The 20,066-nt window shown below is 43.3% G+C and overlaps 1 protein-coding gene across 3 annotated transcripts in view; it reads right to left on the bottom strand.

Annotated features, from left to right (window-relative positions):
• The window catches only part of LOC121285580 (splicing factor SWAP), a 109,750-nt gene extending 90,939 nt beyond the window's left edge, over positions 1-18,811 (bottom strand). For all 3 annotated transcript variants that reach the window (XR_005944720.1, XM_041202150.1, XM_041202151.1), the window contains exons 1-6: positions 18,578-18,811; positions 16,641-16,807; positions 16,034-16,165; positions 8,369-8,451; positions 1,288-1,513; positions 42-151 (exon numbers count right to left, since the gene is read on the bottom strand). Coding sequence is in view for 2 of the 3 variants with exons in the window: in XM_041202150.1 (XP_041058084.1) it covers positions 42-151; positions 1,288-1,513; positions 8,369-8,451; positions 16,034-16,165; positions 16,641-16,807; positions 18,578-18,777 (918 nt within the window). In the remaining variant the exon portion in view is untranslated. The remainder of the gene's footprint in view (positions 1-41; positions 152-1,287; positions 1,514-8,368; positions 8,452-16,033; positions 16,166-16,640; positions 16,808-18,577) is intronic.
• Positions 18,812-20,066: the final 1,255 nt, after the last annotated feature.

The following is a 20,066-nucleotide window of genomic DNA, read 5'->3' as shown; positions in this document are numbered from 1 at the left end:
GAAATAAATCCACTGTAACATCAGGTCTAGTGGACACTCACCCTAGTCAGTTCTTCCAATCTGGAGTTACTTTTAGAAGCAAAAAGACTGGGATGGAGGTAACAGCCATCATTGTCATCATCATCATCTTCACCCGATTCTGTTACAGATTCTGTTAACAAAATTAAAATGTGCTTCAATGGTGATATCCAAAGTCAAAAGTTTTTCCTCCTTATATAAATGTTAATGGCAAAACAGCAGTTATATAATATTCTGGCGTTACACAATCTTAAAGATCCAACATTGGCAAGGAAATTGCAGTATTTCACAAATAATTTAAATTATATCATACAGGGGGCCCATCTATCAACATGCAACACTTATCAAACACTTCTATAAAATCCAAATATAACAGGTCCATTACATTTCCTTGTTCGTGTTTTATAATTTTCTCAAAAGAATTTGATTAGACCAGCACAATCTGCCCTTTCAAAATCCTTGTCCATCTCGAGTTAGCCCATACCTTACTAAATATACACTAATGCTGTCCTGTGTTTATGGTCGCTAGTAGTTTTCCCAGTAACATGAGGATAACTCAACTGTAACCACCTGGTTTATTCACTTCACTTTTTTAAAAGAAAAAATAGGATATAACAGTCAGCACCTGCACCTCTTGATATAATCTCCATTTGGAAAAAATTATGGAACATTATGGTCAGTGGCTCTATCACTAAGTTATCAATCCTCAGTATCTTTTTAATTCATTCATGGGATGTGGACGTCACTAGCGAGGCTAATTTATTGCCAATCCCTATATGCCCTTAAAAAAGGTGCTGCTGAACCACATTCTTGAACTGTTGCAGTCCATGTGGTGAAGTGCTGTTTAGAGGGCGAGTTCCAGCGATTATGCAGGAACAGCCAATATATTCCCAAGTCAGGATTGGTGCGTTACTTTGAGGGAAAGTTGGAGATGTGGTGTTCCCATTAACCCACTATCCTTGTCTTTCTAAATGACAGAGGTCGCAGATTTGGAAGGTATTGTCGAGGAAGCCTTGGCGAATTGCTGCGGTTCTTCAGGCAGGTGATGCACAGTCCCAACTTGGTGACTTAGCAATTTCAAGTCTAAACGGACTCTTAATTCACATACATAAATGCCATATTAATCCCCTCTCCTTCTTCACTCACACTGAAAACTGTACTTATTTCCCAAGCAATATCTTATAACTTCACAGAACAGAAACTTTATCAAATTGCAGAATTCCATATGGAATCAGTAAAAGAATAGTGATCAGAAATAATTTAACTTACTCCTTTTCTCTTCAAATCTTTTTTCTGTCTGAACAACATATTTCCCATCTTTCATGGTTTTGAGAATGTGCTTATAGTATGGATTCAGGTAGTGATCAAAACGCAGAAAATCAAATTGTGAATTCTGGGCTTGTTTAGCTTTAAGCATGATTTCAAACTGTGTGCCCTGCTTGCAGACAAATTTTGCCGTGCGCTCAATGATGGCATGCATTTTGGATGTTGCAGGCTGGAGAAAGAAATGTCAACATGTCATAACTTATATTCGTAAGACAATGGTTTTAAAAACTAGAAGATCTGAATAAAATACTCTGCCTACACCAATGGTAGAATATCAAATTTAATCCTGTAAGCATTTAACTTTACTTGCTAATCTTTTTTCATGCCGTCTCTTTGATTTCCTTGAGATTCAAATTGTGATATTACAATCAGTGCGCTGGAATCTAAAAAACTGACAGGTTAATTCTTGAACATGAACTTCTGATGATTTCATAACCACAAATAGGCAAAATGAATCTGAAGAATGTGTTTTTAAGCACAAAACATTTTCTAGTACGTGTGCAAGTCAGTTTTTTCTACATTTGCATTCAAATGCACAGATTAGGGGGTTGTGCTCATTATTTCTCCTTTTTATAACGATTGAAAACAAAACTGAAGGTTGGTGATATCCCACTATGATCAAACCTGAATAGTTTGCCCAAATGCACGACTGATGCACCACCTTTATGTAAATTACATTCACACACACACACACCCCCAATGTTTTTCTGTTGTGAATCTCTCAGGATGCTCTGGCTTTATTGAAACATTAAAGCTTTCTGTCATAATGATGGTTGGTCATACAAGGGAAGATGCTTGAGATTGTTAAAGACTAGACAACTCAGGCCAAAGACATCATTGCCAGATGTCTCCCCAGCCCAAGCATCTTCAGCTGCCTCTTCACTGACCAGTCAGTCAGTCACAAGGTTAGGGATGAAGCTGTTAGTTAACAACAGCTACTTCAATAAAGAAGCTGCCAGTGCCAGTCTACAGCTGGACAAAGGTAAAATCAAGGATTAGACTGAAAAGTGGCAGACAGCATCTGTGCCCCATGAGATGCCAGGTTACAACCAACTCAACAAGAGAACATCCAGTCACCTTCCTTTGCTCTTCAGCAGCACCAAACAACCCTGGAGACCACCAGCAACCAGCAGCTTAACTGGGCTAGCCACATCTGTATGGTTATATAAACATGCACCATCACTACAAGTTAATCTCCACATCACATCATCCCATTGTAAGCTTACACCACTGTTCTTTCAGCATCCATAGAACCATAGAAAAGTTACAGTACAGAAGGAGGCCATTCGGCCCATCTTGTCCATGCCAGCCCGAGGGCACCCAGGTGTCCTTTCTAATCCCACCTTCCTGCACTCGGCCCAAAGCCCTGCAGCTTACAGCACTTAGTGCAGATCCAGGTACTTTTTAAAAGAGTTCAGAGTTTCTGCCTCTACCACCAACTTGGGCAGCGAATTCTGCGTAAAAAAGTTCTTCCTCATGTACCCCCTACACCTTCTGCCACTTATCTTGAATCTATGTCCTCTGGTTCTAGAATTCTCCACCAAGGGAAACAATTTTATCCTGCCCACTATCTATTCCCCTCATAATTTTGTACAGCTCAATCAAGTCACCTCTCATCCTTCTTTGTTCGAAGGAAAATAACCCCAACCTATCCAATCTCTCCTCGTAGCTACACTTTTCTAACCCCGGCAACATTCTTGTAAACCTCCTCTGCACTCTCTCCAGAGCTATCACGTCCTTCCTGTAATGTGATGACTAGAACTGCACATAATACTCCAGTTGTGGCCTCACCAGTGTTTCATACAAGTGCAACATTATATCCTTATTTTTATATTCTATACCTCTGCCAATGAAGGAGAGCATTCCACATGCCTTCTTCACAACCTTGTCTACTTGAACTGCTGCCTTCAGGGACCTGTGTACTTGCACGCCAAGATCTCTCACTTCATCTACACCTCTTAGTATATTCCCATGTATTGTGTCATCTCTGTAACTGTTTGACCTCCCTAAATGTATGACCTCACACTTCTCTATGTTAAAATCCATCTGCCACTTTAACGCCCACTCCACCAACCGATCGATATCATTTTGGAGATTATGGCTATCCTCTACACTATCCACTACTCGGCCAATCTTTGTGTCATCTGCAAATTTCCCAATCGTGCCCCTCACGTTCACGTCCAAATCATTAATATATAACACAAACAGCAAGGGTCCCAACACTGAGCCCTGTGGAACACCACTTGAGACAACTTTCCATTCGCAAGGGCATCCATCGACCCTTTGTTTCCTGTTACAAAGCCAAACTTTTATCCAGTTTACCCTGAATCCCAAGGGCTTTTACTTTCTCGACCAATCTACCATGTGGGACCTTGTCAAATGCCTTGCTCAAATCCATGTACACAACATCCACTGCACTATCTTCATCAACCCTTTTTGTCACTTCCTTAAAGAATCCATTCAAATTTGTGAGGCAAGGCCTTCCTTTAACAAATCCATGCTGACCATCCTTACTAATCCATGCCTTTCCACATGACAGTTAATCCTATCTCTCAGGACTGATTCTACTAATTTGCTCATCACCGATGTAAGACTAACTGGCCTATAATTGTTTGGCATTTCCTTTGATCCCTTTTTAAACAATGGAACTACGTTTGCATTTCTCCAGCCCTCTGGTACCTCCCCTGTATCTAGTGAAGTTTGGAAAATCATCCTCAGAGCATCTGCTATCTCCTCCCTGACTTCCTTCAGCAGCCTCGGAAACAATCCATCTGGCCCTGGTGACTTATCAACTTTCAAGGATTTCAACCCTTCGAGTACTTCCTCTCTCTTTATGACTACCCTGTCCAATATCTCGCAGTGTTCCTCCTGGACTACTATATCTACATGCTCCCTTTCCTCTGTAAACACAGAGACAAAATATAATTCAAAACCCTTCCCACAGCCTCTGCATCTCCACACAAGTTTCCATCTTCATCTCTGATAGGTCCCACTTTTTCCTTAACTAACCTTTTAGCATTAATGTATTGATAAAACATCTTTGGGTTATCTTTAACTTTACTTGCTAATCTTTTTTCATGCCCTCTCTCTGATTTCCTTATTTCCTTTATTACTTTGTCCCTGCACTTCCTATATTCATCTAGGCTATCTGCAGTGCTTAGTTCTTAGTGCCTACTGTACGCTTTCTTTTTTTGTTTGATCTTCCCCTGTATTCTTCTAGACAACTGGGGGGCGGGGGGGGGGGGGGGGGGGGGGAAAGAGGTGTCTAGATTTGGCAGTACCACTCTTTTATTTTTGATGGGGACATGTCTACTTTGTACAATTAGGATCTCAATTTTTAGTGCTTCCTACTGGTTTTCCACTGTTTCATCCTCCAGCAGTGCTGTCCAGTCCACCTCAGCCAAGTCCCTTCACATTTCTGCAAAATTTGCCTTCCGTCAGTTCAAGACTTTAACTCCTGCCTTATCTCTGTCTTTTTCCATGGTAATGCTAAATTTAACTGAATTGCGATCACTGTCCCCGATATGGTCACCAACTGTCACTTCACCCACTTGCCCTTCTTCATTCCCCAAGACTAGGTCTAGAATTGCATCTCCTCTCGTTGGGTTTGCCACTAATTGGTTGAAAACATTTTCCTGGATACACTGCATGAATTTTTCTCCCTCAGTGTCCCTTATAGTTTGAGTCCCAGATGATGTTAGGATAGTTGAAGTCTCCTACTATTATTGCCCTCTTGTTCTTACAAGCAGAAATTTGCCTACATATTTGTTCTTCTATCTCCCTTTCACTATTTGGGGTCTGTTGTATACTCCCAGTATTGTGACTGCCTCTTTTTTATTTCTAAGCTCAATCCATAAAGCCTCATTTGTTGACCCATTTAGTATATCACCCCTTCTCACAACTGGAATTGATCCTTTAACCATTAGTGCTACCCCCCCTTCTTTTTTATCTCCTACTCTATCGTGTGTGAAGACTCTATAACCAGGGATATTAAGGTGCCAGTTTTGTCCCTCCTTTAGCCAGGTCTCCGTTATAGCAATGACATCCTGCTGCCATGTGTTTACCTGTGCCCTTAACTCATCTACCTTGTTTTTAATATTCCTTGCATTGAAGTATAAACAGTTTAACCCCGTCAACTTCCCTTGCTGGACACTTTATAAACTTTGCCTCTGCTGTAACTCCATGTCTATCACAACGTCCCTAATGTTCTACCCCCATTTTCCTGATCTGAATCTGACCCTACTCCTGGGATCCCACCCCCCTGCCACACTAGTTTAAATACTCCCCAACAGAACTAGCAAAAGCCCCCCGCAAGGTCGCTGGTCCCAGCTCTGCATGGTTCAGCCCGTCCGGTTTGTACAGTTCCCACCTTCCCCAGAACCGGTCCCAGTGCCTCAAGAATCTGAATCCCTCTCGGCTACGCCATCTCTCCAGCCACGTGTTCATTTGGTCCATCCTCTTACTCCTGCTCTCGCTAGCACATGGAACTGGGAGTAATCCTGAGAGTGCTACATTTGAGGTCCTGCATTTTAATTTATCTCCTAACTTCCTGTACTGAGCTTGCAGGTCCTCATCCCTTAGTTTTCCTATGTCATTGGTACCAATGTGTACCACAGCCACTGGCTGTTTACCTTCCCTCCCCAGAATGTCCTGCAGCCGCTCCGTTACATCCTGGACCCTGGCACCAGGGAGGCAGCATACCATTCTTGATTCACGTTTGCTGCCACAGAAGCATCTGTCTGTGCCCCTAACTATTGAATCCCCTATCGCTATAGCCCTGCCACTTGTTTTCCTCCCATTCCTCTGAGCAGCAGAGGCACCCACGGTGCCATGAACTTGGCAGTTGCTGCTTTCCCCTGAGAGGCCATCCTCCCAACAGTATCGAAAGCGGTATATCTGTTAGAGAGGGGAGATGACCACAGGGGACTCCTGCACTACCTTCCTAAGTCTGTTACTGTTCCTGATGGTCACCCATTCCCTTTCTGCCTCTGTAATCTTCACCTGCAGTGCGACCACCTCGCCAAACGTGCTTTCCACGACTTGCTCAGCATCGCGGATGCTCCACAATGAGTCCACCCACAACTCCAGCTCCGAAATCCGGTTAGCTAGAAGCTGCATTTGGACACATCTTCCGCACACATGGTCACCAGGGACGCTTGAAGCGTCCCTCATTTCCTTAGGCATTTTCCACCTATCACCATTGCTAAGGATTGTAGCAGTTCAAGGAGATCTATCACTACAATAGCAATAAATGTAGATTTTCCATAATTGCGCACATTCGAATTAAAAAAATAGTGCCTCAGCCACTTCCTGTAGCAAAGTACTGCATGCTCCAACAACCTGCTGCATAAAGAAATTGGTAACTCAGGGTACTGTGAAGAAAACAAAAATTTCAGATAGCCCACACTATGTTCATTGCAAAGACCAGCATTGACCTGTTGGACCGACTGATTTGTTCCTGTGCTGTAAATTCTGAACAAAAAAACACTTTCCAGGATCTCTTTCCCTACAGCAATTCAATTTATTTACTGAAATGTGAGATAGCTCTTGAACATGGTGCCCAGCAAGTAACTACTGAACTTCTCATTAATTTTAAATTTAGAAACCACCTTCTTTGTTAAACTTGACTAAAAAGTAATATGTTTAGTATTGTTTGAGTTGACTTTTTAATTCTCATTGGTGAGGAATCACTTCAACCGTAACTGTTGTACAAAATGTAATATTTTCTGTTAATCACTTATGGAAAATTAGGCATGAAAAACTAGTCATGCCATCGATATTTATCCTCACCATGAAGAATTAACTACTAGTAATACTGACTCTTAGAACAGGAAATAAAATCTTAACTAATTTCAAGAGGAAATTAATAGGGCTGAGGTTTACTGGTCCTGAATTTAAGATTTTTTTTTAAGGAAAGATTCAACGTTGGTTTTTGAATTAAAAGTGCTGCTAATATTACACATTTAGGTAAAATCAGATTTTGCCTTCTTAGTCAAAACCAATTTCCATCAAGTGTATCATGCCCAAACAGCAGAAACCTCAACATCAGTGACATTCCACATTTTCAATTGCCCTGATAGTTCAGTGGATAATGGACCATTTAGCGTGATCATGAGCAGCAGGACAATAAAAATGACTGTCTAACTCACCATATATTAGCAATCACATGATTTTGGTTGGGGGCGGTGGTGGGCAGCAGGGAAGGAAGAATGATCATATGGACAAGCTATTAGGAGCAGCCCAGCAGCCCTCAGATGGAGAGAGTAGGAAATTTCTACCTCCGGTGAGCAAACAAACATGCAAAACATATCAAACAACCTAAGGCAGTTTAATAGCATAATATTTCTGTGAGAATAGAATCTATGTGAAGACCCTCCTCATCAACTTTCAAGACTAAATGACAAGCTGTGAACTAGTCATATGAAATATCTAGCTATACAATGCAGGTGACAGACATAAAAATTCTAGAATTGCTCTCACATTTATGAACTTACCATGAACCGACAACGAACAAGGTGTGACCACGAAGGACTTTATCTAGATGATCTGACACACTGGAATAGTACAGAAATCTACACTGTAGTCCCTGCTTTCCCATCATTAGTCCTAAGCTGCAGGCCACTAAACAATAAATCAGAACATACTGTCCCACCGGGAACCTTTTTTGCTGGGAAACCCCAATATTATTGAATCTATTTCTCTGCAGACACTGTGTCAGCTGTCAAATAAACAATAGTGCTACAAGTCAGATTTTTCCACAAAACTCAAAAATACAGTTCAGAAGAAAAGTAAAATTATTTTTTCCAATCAAGCGCAGTTTCCCTTAAGTTATACAAGAACTTAAAATAAGGTACATGAGTAAATATAAGAGTCTCAAAATCCAATTCACGGTCCATGAAAATGCCGCTTCTTTGACTCATAATTGGTAGATATAATATTTCTTCTTGCGAAAATGGACTTCATTTTCTCACTACAACCAAAAACACTTGACGTGAAACAATTGCAAGAAACACAAGATACTCACAACTTCTACGTCAGAGGGGACAAGTAGCCCAGAAGGAGCAGTGTATGGCTCCTCATTCTCTTCTGCGTTATCATCACTCTCAACTGCAATTCAAAAGATAAAGAGAGAACATTATCAATGCAATACAATGTACTACAGGGATGTAGTGTTCCAAATAAAAAATGCCCCTCACCAAATACTTGAGCTTAATTCGGTTATGTTTGAAAATATCTCTCTACTTGACCATTCTATCAGGCACAAGCGTACAATTAATACACCAGATTAATCCATAGTGAGGCAGTAAATGAAAACGTCCATTTGTTCATCTGCAATGATTAAATAGCCTTCAGAAGGGAGCTTTTGACTTGAAGTACTTTTAGATATCATAAGGAGATGATAGGTGCCAGCATACATATAGCTTCCTTCTTTCTTTCTTTACTCATTGGAATATTGGTGAAGGAATCACAAGTTAAACTTGATACAATAGGTTGGATGTATCGATTACAAATTAAGTCCATTGCAACTTGAACCTCCTATCTAATGATAAACTGATAAAATGAGCAATTTTAGAAGCTGTTACGTTGATCCATTCACACTAATTGTATCTATACTAAGGTTATTATATACATTTCACTACTTCTACAGGAAATTACATTATGAGTTGAAGCAATTTTCTAATAAACATGGAATCATGGAACCTTACAGTACAGGAGGCCATTCAGGCCATTGTGCCAGTGCTAGCTCTTAGAACAAATATTTGTCTTCATCTTCCCCCAGATCTTTTGCCAATGATTTTAAATCTATGACCTCAGATTATTGACTCACTCATCAAAGGAAACAATTTTTCCCTCATTTCCTCCACCAAAACCTCTCATCACCTTCAATACTCTATTTAGCCACCTCTTCCATCACTGTTCTAAGGCAAATAGTTTTAATTTTCCCAACCGCTCCTCATGACTGAAGTCCCTCATTCCCAGTAACATCCTGGCAAATCTCCCCTGTACATCTTTCCTGAAGTGTGATGCCCAGCATTGTCCACAAAGCTCCAGCTGAGACTGAACCAGTGATTCTTAAAGTTCTAGGATGATCTCTTTGCTTTTATATTCTGTTCCTCTATTTATTAATCCGAGTAACCCATAGCTTTTAAATCCACCTCAACTTGTCCTGCCACCTGAGGATTTGTGCATATGAACATTAATTTCCCTCTGCTCATATACCTTTCAAAATCATTCCACTTATAATAATATACTGTCTTTCCAAGTTAGCCCTCCCAAAGTGCCTCACTTCACATTTCTCCACATTGAACTCCAACTGCTGCGCACCATCCTGTTTATGTCATCCTGGAGCTGATAACCATCATCACTATCTACCACTTTGCCAAGTTTCATTTCACCTGCAAACTTTATAAGCTGCTCCCCACACCGGAGGCTAGGTGAAAATGCACAAAGTATTGTACCCCAAAATTGATCCTTGAGGAACGTCACAGCAAAGCACCTCACAGCCTGAAAAACATTCACCGCCACCCTCCGCTTCCTTAACCATACCACCACTTTCCCCTTAATTTCATGTGGTTCCCATCTTAATAAGCCTTTGTGGCACTGTCGAATGTCTTCCAAATGTCTATATATACACACATCTACTGCACAACCTTGATCAACCTTCTGTTTCCTCACAGAATTTAATCAAGTTAATCAGAAAATTTTTCAAATAAATCCATCCTTCGTATCCTTGATTAACAAAGGCCTTTCTAAATGAAAGCTTATTTTTGGCAGATTGCTGGTAGTTTGGGTGAGGGAGCGTTAATCTCTTAGTAAAAATCTTATATTGTTTATATTTAACACTTATCAGAAATTTACTATCTAAATTTCCCATCTAAATTCTAAATTTCCCAGTCTTAAGCAGGGTTTCAGGACTCTATTAGAAGAGCAGCTGAAGATAGCTAACTAAGGAAAGCAGCTTCAGAACAGTTTTTCTGTAACTGGGGTCAGCAAATTCCTTAGTTTGAGAAGGGTACAAACTGGTGGTAAGGTTAAAATATATGGAAAAAAAGGGAAAATAAGAAAACAAATAAAATAATTTAAGTAGTTAATAAGGACGCATTAAGGATGGCAGGACAGGCATTGTTTCACAGCTGCAGCATTCTGGAGCTTCTGGATGCCAGTGAGATCCAGAGCAAACATACCTGCAGCAAGCTTTTGTGGCTCGAAGAGCTTCAGCTCAGAGGCAATGAACTGGAAGCTGAGCTGCAGACACTGCAACACAGCAGGGAAGGGGGAAAGCTACCTGGATACTTTGTACCAGGAGGCAGTCACAGCTCTTAGGACGGGGTCTTCTGATTTGGTCAGTGGTCAGGGACAGAAGGGTGTGACTGGGGGTGAGGCAGGCATGGGGACCCAGAGGGCAGGAGACTCAGCCTTTGCTTTTGTCCAGCAGGTGCGAGGTTCCTTCAGCTTGATGAGAGTGGTGGTGGTGGTGTGGGGGGGGGGGGGGGGGGGGGAAATGGCTGCAGAACAGATGAGCTGACCAACCATGGCACCGTGGTACAGCCTAAACTTTAGATTCAGTCTGAAAACATCAAGTATATCCTTTCTGCATAGAACTATAATATCATCCTTAGTCAATACTGCCACGCATCTTATTTCTTTTCTCTTCTCTATCATTTCTCATTACTTTGTAGCTAGGAATATTAAGCGCCCATTCCACGCCTTGTTATTGCAATCATGTCATAATCCCAAATGGCAATTTGGGCCTGCGGCTCACTAAACTTAAATAGACTACATACCGATGTACGTGGAATTTATTAACTCTTTTCTCTTTTAGCTATTTTCCATGATCCGGACTTCACAATTTTTGGGATATTTTTAAACTTTACTGCTTTTTTTTTTGCTCCTTTCTACCATTTTCTAGTTTTCCAAAGCTGTTTCCATTATTGTGATGGGGCACCAATTCAACAACTCATTTCCTCCATTTTCACTAGACAAGCTTCAACTCATAAGATAAAAGCAAAATACTGCAGATGCTGGAAATCTGAAACAAAACTGGAAATGCTGGAAAAACTCAGCAGGTCTAGCAGCATCTGTGGAGAAAAAAATTAGAATTAACGTTTCGAGTCCGTATGACCCTTCTTCAGAGCTAAGGGGAAATAAAATTTATACTGTTTGGGGGGGGGGGGGGGGGGGGGGGCGGCGTGGAGCAGGTGAAGCTGGATAGAAGGCCAGTGATAGGTGGGGGACAAAGGAGAGAATGACAAAGATGTCATAAACAAAAGGATAAAGGGGGTGTTAATGGTGGAGGTACTGGCTAAAAAAGGTGCTGATAATGGCATTAAGGTAAGGAAGCAGAATGTGATAATAGCAGAACAAGGGGAAGCATTGTGTAGACGAGCAACATGGAACAAGTAATAGATAGCCCTTTTGGGGGGGTGGGGGGGGGGAAGGATAGAAAACAGGATAAAAGGGGGATAAAAAGGATAAAACAATGAATAAATGAATAATAAATAAAAACAAGTGGATAAAAAATAAAAATGTAGGAAAAAAGGGATTAAAAAAGGGTTGAGGGTAGGAGAGTTCATGGTCTGAAGTTGTTGAACTCAGTGTTAATTCAGGAAAGATATAAAGTGCCTAATCGGAAGATGAGGTGCTGTCCCTCCAGTTTGTGTTGAGCTTCACTGGAACAATGCAGCAGGCCAAGGACAGACATGTGGGCATGAGAACAGGGTGGTGCATTGAAATGGCAAGCGACAGGGAGGTCTGAGTCATGTTTGCGGACAGACCGAAGGTGTTCTGCGAAGCGGTCACCCAGTCTGCCTTTGGTCTCTCCAATGTAGAGGAAACCACATTGGGAACAGCGAATGCAATAGACTAAATTGAAAGAGGTACAAGTGAAGCGCTGCTTCACCAAAGAGAGTGTCTGGCCCCTGGACAGAAAGGAGGGAGGTGGTAAAGGGGCAGGTGTTGCACCTTCTGTGATTGCATGGGAAGGTATCGTGGGAAGGGAATGAGGCATTGGGGGTGATGGAGGAGTGGGCCAGGGTGTCCCGGAGGGAACGGTCCCTAAGGAACACTGAGGGGGTGAAGGGAAGATGTGTTTGGTGGTGGCATTATGCTGGAGTTGGGAGAAATGGCAGAAGACGATTCTTTGAATGCGGAGGCTGGTGGGTGAAAAGTGGGTACAAGGGGGACCCTATCATGGTTCTGAGAGGAAGGGGAAGGTGTGAGGGCAGAGGCGGGGGAGATGGGTCAGACACAGTGGAGGACCTTGTCAGCTACAATGGGAAGGAAACCTTAGTTAAAGGAAGGAAGAAAGAAAGAAAGAAAGACATGTCAGAAGCACCATTTTGGAAACAGGCATCATTGGAACAGATGCGGCAGAGGCGAAGGAACCGAGAATGAGATGGAGTCTTTATTGGAAGCAGGCTGTGAGGAGCTGTAGTCGAGTTAGCTGTGGGAGTCCGTGGGCTTGTAATGAATATTGGCGGACAGTCTATCACCAGAAATGGAGACAGGGAGCTCAAGAAAGGGAAGTGTCGGAGATGGACCATGTGAAGATGATAGGGGGGTGGAAATTGGAAGCAAAATTGATCAATTTTTCCAGGTCCATACGAGAGCATGAAACGGCACCGAAACAGTTATCGATGTACCAAAATAAATTGTTTTGCGAGGGGGCCTGAGGAGGACTGGAACAAGGAATGTTCCACATAACCCATAAAGAGACAGGCATAACTAGGGCCCATGCAGGTACCCATAGCCACACCTGTTATTTGGAAGAAGCAAGACAAGTTTAAGGAGAACTTGTCCAGTGAGAGAACAAGTTCAGCCAGATGGAGGACAGTGGTGATGGATGGTGATTGTTTGGGCCTCTGCTCAAGGAAGAAGCGGAGAGCCCTCAGACCACCCTAGTGGGGGATGCAAGTGTAGAGGTATTGGATGTTCATGGTGAAGAGGTGGCGTAAGGGCCAGGGAACTGGAAGTTGTTGATATGATGTAGGGCATCAGATCGCGGATGCAGGTGGGAAGAGAATGGACAAGGGGAGAGAGAACGGAGTCAAGATAGCAAGAAATGAGTTCTGTGGGAGAGAACAGGCTGACACGATCGGTCTACCGGGACAGTCCTGCTTGAGGATTTTGGGAAGGAAATAGAAGCGGGCTATCCGGGGTTAGGAGACTGAGGTTGGAAGTTATGGAACGAAGATCTCTAGAGATCAGGTCAGTGATAATCCTGGAAACAATGGCTTGATGTTTGGTGATGGAGTCATGGTCCAGGGGAGGTAGGAAGAAGTGTTTGAGAGTTGACACTCAGACTCTGCGAGGTAGAGGTCAGTATGCCAGACAACAATAGCACCACCCTTGTCAGCAGGTTTGATAACAAAGTCAGGGTTGGATCTAAGAGAACGGAGTGTATCAAGTTGAAGAGGAAAGAGGTTAGAGTGGGGGAGTAGAAATTGAGATAAAAACAAAAAAACTGCGGATGCTGGAAATCCAAAACAAAAACAAAAACAGAATTACCTGGAAAAACTCAGCAGGTCTGGCAGCATCGGCGGAGAAGAAAACCCCATCCCCACCCCCTTTCTGTTTCCCCCTTCCTTTTCTTTTTTTCCCAATAAATTATATAGATTTTCCTTTTCCCACCTATTTCCATTATAAAAAGAGAAAAAAAAAAATTATTTATTTTATTTTTTTTTACATCTTTTCTGCTCTCCCCACCCCCCCTAGAGCTATACCTTGAGTGCCCTACCATCCATTCTTAATTAGCACATTCATTTAGATAATATCACCAACTTTAACTTTAACACCTGTGTTCTTTTGTATTATTGTTGTTGACATCTTTTGATGATCTGCTTCTATCACTGCTTGTTTGTCCCTACAACTACACCGCCCCCCCCCCACCTCTCTCTCTCTCTCTCTCCGCCCCCCACACACACACCTTAAACCAACTTATATTTCAACTCTTTCTTGGACTCGAACTCAAGTTCTGTCGAAGGGTCATGAGGACTCGAAACGTCAACTCTTTTCCTCACCGCCGATGCTGCCAGACCTGCTGAGTTTTTCCAGGTAATTTTGTTTTTGTTTGAGTAGAAATTGAGACGGCCAATGTCACGCCGACAATTCTCAATGAAAAGATCAAGAGCAGGTAAGAGGCCAGAGGGGTCCAGGAGGAGGGAGAATACTGGAGGCGGGAGAAAGGATCCATTAAATGGAGGGAGGACTCCTGCCCAAAGTGAGCACGGAGATGAAGGCAGTGGGAGAGCTCAGCATTGTGCCAAGCCCGAAATTCATTGAGGTGAGGATGTAAGGGTATGAAACCGAGTCCTTTGCTGAGTACTGAACATTCAGCAGAGAAGGAAAAGTCAGAGCGTATGGTGAACACACGCCAAGGGCTGGGATTAGAAGACGAGGTGCGGTCAAAGGGACGGGAAGGGGTGGAGGGTTCTTGGAGCTTGTGTTCCTTAGCACCTGAAAGGAAGAGAAAAAGCTTCTTGTTAAGGCGTCGGATGAGACAAAGGAGAAAATGAAACTGGGGACAAGGGCAGCTTTGAGGTAGGGTGGAAGGAGAGGTCGAGTGTGTTCATATGGCGGTGCATGGCACGGAGTGTGGATCTCAGAATGCAGTGAGAACAGCAGTCCTTGGAACGTTATGTCCTAGAGATACCTGTAATCCTGGGTGGATTTGAAACATGAGGGATGGAACTTCAGTTGGAATCCACATGGGGTAAGTCGGAGACAATCGCTGAGGAAGGAAATATGGCTGTGAAAGCGAGTTTTGGTAAACAACTTGTCAAACACCAGGAGGTAAATGGAAAGCAATGAAGGTGACAGGGAAAAAGAGACAAATCTTGTCGGATTGAAGAGCAGTACTTCCTCAAAATAGGCGTTCCTGGAAGAGAAGTGGCAGCGAGCTAAACACTAAGATAATAGCAAAATACTGTGTTACTAGTTACGTGTTCCATGTTGATCTTTCAGTGTTTACCCTTGTTCTGCTATTATCGCATTCTGCTTTCTTACCTTAATGCCATTATCGGCACCATTTTTAGCCCTTACCACTATCATTAACACTCCCTATGTCCATGACATCTTTGTCAATCTCTCCTTTGTCCCCACCTATCACTGGCCTTCTATCCAGCGTCACCTGCTCCACCCCTTTAAATAGTATAAATTTCATCACATTTCTACTTCTCCTTAGCTCTAAAGAAGGGTCATACAGTCTGGAAACATTAACTCTGACTCTTTCTCCACAGATGCTGCTGGACCTGCTGAGTTTTTCCAACATTTTGTGTTTTTGTTCAAGCTTCAACTCATTTAGTAAACTAGCAATGAATCATTCTGGTTACCAGAAATGTGGATATACAATTATTTTGGTAGGAATTCTCAGGAAACAATCCATTGACAAAAACCACAAAGCTTAGGTGCAGTATAGAAAGAGCCAATACTCAAAAGACTCATAATTACGCTCGTATTCATTTGCAGTTATTGATAAACAAAGTTACATAGGTTTATCAAGTTTATTAATCGTTTTATATATTTTAAAAAATGTCAAAGGCCAAACTTCAAATCTATATTTATAATTAAATAAAGAGCGAAAAGCTTTTTGAAACCAATTGGAGATTAGAAATGTTTTAGGGCCAATTGCTATATAGTGTCTAGAAAAGATTTATTATCCTGACAAAACAAACAAAAATCCCATATTTACCATCCGTTTTGGTGAGTTCTTCCTCTTCTGTTGGTTGTGATGGATCATAATAATCACTGTTATAAGCAAATCCAACTGCACTATAGATGCCATCCTCTGCTAAAGCCTCATTCAGACGTCTATATTCTTCCTCTTAAAAGGCAGAGGTTTGTGGAGGAAAAATATGTTAGACTTAAGAAGCAAACTACTTTAAAATCCAACATGTATAAAAAGCTAAAGAGTTAAAATTTGACATTCAACAGCAGCAGTACAGAGTAAATCATTGATAAGATTTAAAATACAATTGTCATCAATTTTAACGAGAACTTTGAAAAAGCCTCATAACACAGTCAGCAGAGAAATCAGCTTTCCCATTGAAGAGAAAGACAAAACAGAATTCTTAGTTTCCATTCTGCCCTAAGTTGCGAACAATTCTCTTTTGCAGGCTAATTTAACTACTCGTGAGATCCTTTTTGACAAGGAAGGATTCCTTTTCCAATCCCCAGGATACTGTCAAATAAGGAATATCAAAAAAAATGAGTGCATGGTCAAATTACAGGAGGTTGTAAATATTTGCAGAAATTCACATGAATTTGGTTGAAAGGTAAAGTTGTTTTGCAAAAAGTACCTTGCCTTGCCTCCTCCTCAAGCAAGTCCGTATGCAAGGCTAAATACCTCTCTTCATCGCAAAGAGCATCAATCCTCGCTTCTTCTTCCGATAACTGATAATCTCTGTTCCAAGTGTACTCAGCATCGCATTCTGAGAGGTCATGTAAGTGACCCCGACAATCATACCTGCAAGGTGAAGACATTGGTCAATATAATAAAAAAAATACACGACTGGCCAGATCACATACTTACCACACTAGGTAACCTGAAAGTGATATTTAAAGAAACAAGCAACAATAACATTACAAACAATACAAAGTATGAAAATGAAATAGCTTAGTATATCATATGTTTAAATTTAAACATTTAACTGTCTCTATAAGATGGTAGAAAGTACACTGAGAAAAGTTAACCCTGTTCCTCACCACAATATTGAACAGTTAACAAAACGGAAAACGAACACCCGGTTTGCCAAGTACTGACACTGTTTTAAAAAAGAATCTTACCGTGCATGTTTCAGTCAATCACTCGCACTGCTATCTGTCAAAGACACTCCTGCTTGACAACATTTCATCTGCAAAAAGCAGTTTTAAACAGGCGCACAAACCCCGAGGACATAAATACCTATCAGCAAGAACCAAAAGGGCCGTAAATGTCCTCGCTTCACCATGCTCTGCGTTTTCCTGGAGGAGGAGGTGGAGGAGAGTGAGAGCTCTTCGTCAACCGGAGGCCCGTCGCTTGGAGGCAAAATCATGACTAGGACTGATTTTTTTTCCTAGCCATTTTACTACCTGGCAAATTCACTGGGGAGAGAAGCTCTGGATTACGTGATAGAGAGAGACATTTATATATGTATATAGATATAAAATTATATAAACATACATAGAGATTGCATAGGATGTACAGCACAGTAACCAGCCATTCAGCCCAGCTAGTCCGTTTATATAAACATATGCACACAGAGAGAGCAGGGAAAAATTAGGGAGAATAAACAAGAGACTGCATGCAACTTACTCTATCAGCTAATGGTCCCTAAATGCCAGTGATATATATTTTAAAAAGTAAAGACTTGCGTATATATAGCGCCTTTCACTACTACAGGACGTCCAAAAGCACTCTACTCCCAATCAAGTACTTTGAAATGTAGTCACTGTTGTAATTTAATAAATGCAGCAGCCAATTTGCACGCAGCAAAATTCCACAAACGTGAAAACAACCAAATAATCTGCTTTTTAGTGATGATCATTGAAGGATAAATATTGGCCGGGACACCTGGCAGAACTGTCCTCCGAAATAGTGGCCACGGGATCCTTTGCATCCACCCGGCCGAGGAGACAGGGCCTCCGTCTTAACATCTCAGCCAAGAGGCAGCGCCTCCGACAGTGCAGCACACCCTTGGTACCACACCAGGAGCGCCAGCCCGGTATTTTCGTCTTCGAAGCACTCGGAGCGGGCCGTGAACCCGAGCCCCCAACCTTCCAACTCAGAGGCAAGGGTGACCCACTCAGCCACGAGGCAAACCTGATCTGAAGACTAAGTTTAAGGATAAGGATAAGGATAAGGATAAGGATAAGGACCCCCCTCCCACCCTTGCCCCCTACCCCAACCCCTGCCCCCCCACTCCTGCCTCCCCTCCCCTTCCCTACCTCCCCCGCCCCCCCTCCCCCACCCTCCTCCCCCCACCACCCCCCCAATCCCACCCCCACTCCTATCCCAACCCCTCCCCCCCCCCCCCCCCACCCCCTCCCCACCACCCCTCAGGGGCCCAGAAATTCAATGTTTGTGTTGCTCACATTGACATGCCTTACATGATTAAAGCTTATACTGCTAAAGGAAGAGAAACAGAGTGTATTTCTTTGAGGAGAGGGGGTGGGGTTAGAGAGAGAGAGAAGGGGTGGGGTGGGGTGGGGGGGGGGGGGGGGGGGAGATAGAGAGTGTGTGAGTGGGTAAACCGACCTATCGATGAGGAGGGCCGGGTCTCCCATCCAGGGGATGAGGTGCTTGCCTTGCTCGTGGAACTGGGCCTTGTCATCCTCCCGGAACAGTTTGCAGGCGTAGCCAAAAACCAGCAGCTCCACCACCTTCTTCTTCTCCTCCTCCTTCTGCTGCTTCTTCTTCCTGTGGTTGGGGAAGGTGTAGGCCCGAGCCTGGGCCATGGTTTCGCTGATGTGAACCCCCTCCCCCTCCCCCTCCTCCTCCTCCTCCTCCTGGCGGAGCCGCTGCTCCTCCCGCCTCGGCACAAAATGGCGGCCGCTCCGCTCGCCAACCCTCAGCCCCGCGCCGCACATTCGCCGGCTTCGCCCGGCCTCCCGTTTTACCGCCCGCGGCAAGCAAGCAAGCAAGCAAACAAACAAACAAACAAACAAACAAAAAAAAAAAACCGGCAACCCGCCGATAATTCCCTTTATTTAAACCGCCCCGTCGCTTTCCCCGCTGAGCGCGGGCTGTGTCGAATCTGCGAGTTGCGTGTCATCCTCCCGCTCTTCTCCTCCCCCCTCCCCCCTCCCCCCCCCCCCCCCAAACCATCCACAAATCCTGCAGGTGCTGCAAAGCTGAAATAAAATCAGGGCATGTTGGAAATGATCAGGAGCCTCTCCAGAGAGAGGGAGAGAGAGAGACAAACAAAGGAATTAGGGGTAAAAACAAAAAAACTGCGGATGCTGGAAATCCAAAACAAAAAAAAACAGAATTACCTGGAAAAACTCAGCAGGTCTGGCAGCGTCGGCGGAGAAGAAAAGAGTTGACGTTTCGAGTCCTCTTGACCCTTCCACAGAACTGGCTGTCGAAGGGTCACGAGGACTCGAAACGTCAACTCTTTTCTTCTCCGCCGACGCTGCCAGACCTGCTGAGTTTTTCCAGGTAATTCTGTTTTTGAAAGGAATTGGGGGGGGGGTGGGGGGTGGGGGGGGGCAGGAGTAGGCCATTCAGCCCCTCCAGCCTGCTCCACCATTCAATAAGATCAAGGTTGACCTGATTATGGCCTCCACGCCGCTTTCCTTCCCAGCCCAATAACCTTTGACTCCCTTGTTCATCACGAGTCTACCTATGGCGCTGCCTCCAGCACCTACCTTCTCTGCGGGGAAGAGAGAAGAGAAGAATCCTCACCATTTCCTTCCTAAATGGAAGACCCCTTTTTTTTTTAAACTGCGTCCCCTAGCTCTAGGCTCCAGAGTGCGTAACACACATGACAGCTTTTCAGAAGAGCTCCTCCGCGTGAATCGGAGTTCACTTTCACGTTAGCCTCTCTTAGCAGCCACCGCTGCTGCTGCTACAGCAAAAAAAAAATGCATTTACATGGCACCTCTCACAACTGCAAGAGCTTTACAGCCACTGAAGCACTTTTTGAAGTGGTAGTCACTGCTCCAGAGTCATAGGGCAGGATTTTTCCGGCGGCGAGCTGGAGGCAAGGCCTGCTCACCGACGCGGGATGACATCAGGGGTCACC

The sequence above is a fragment of the Carcharodon carcharias genome, chromosome 13 (assembly GCF_017639515.1).
Source record: "Carcharodon carcharias isolate sCarCar2 chromosome 13, sCarCar2.pri, whole genome shotgun sequence".
NCBI classification, from domain to species: Eukaryota; Metazoa; Chordata; class Chondrichthyes; order Lamniformes; family Lamnidae; genus Carcharodon; species Carcharodon carcharias.
This window is presented reverse-complemented; position numbering and strand designations above follow the sequence as displayed.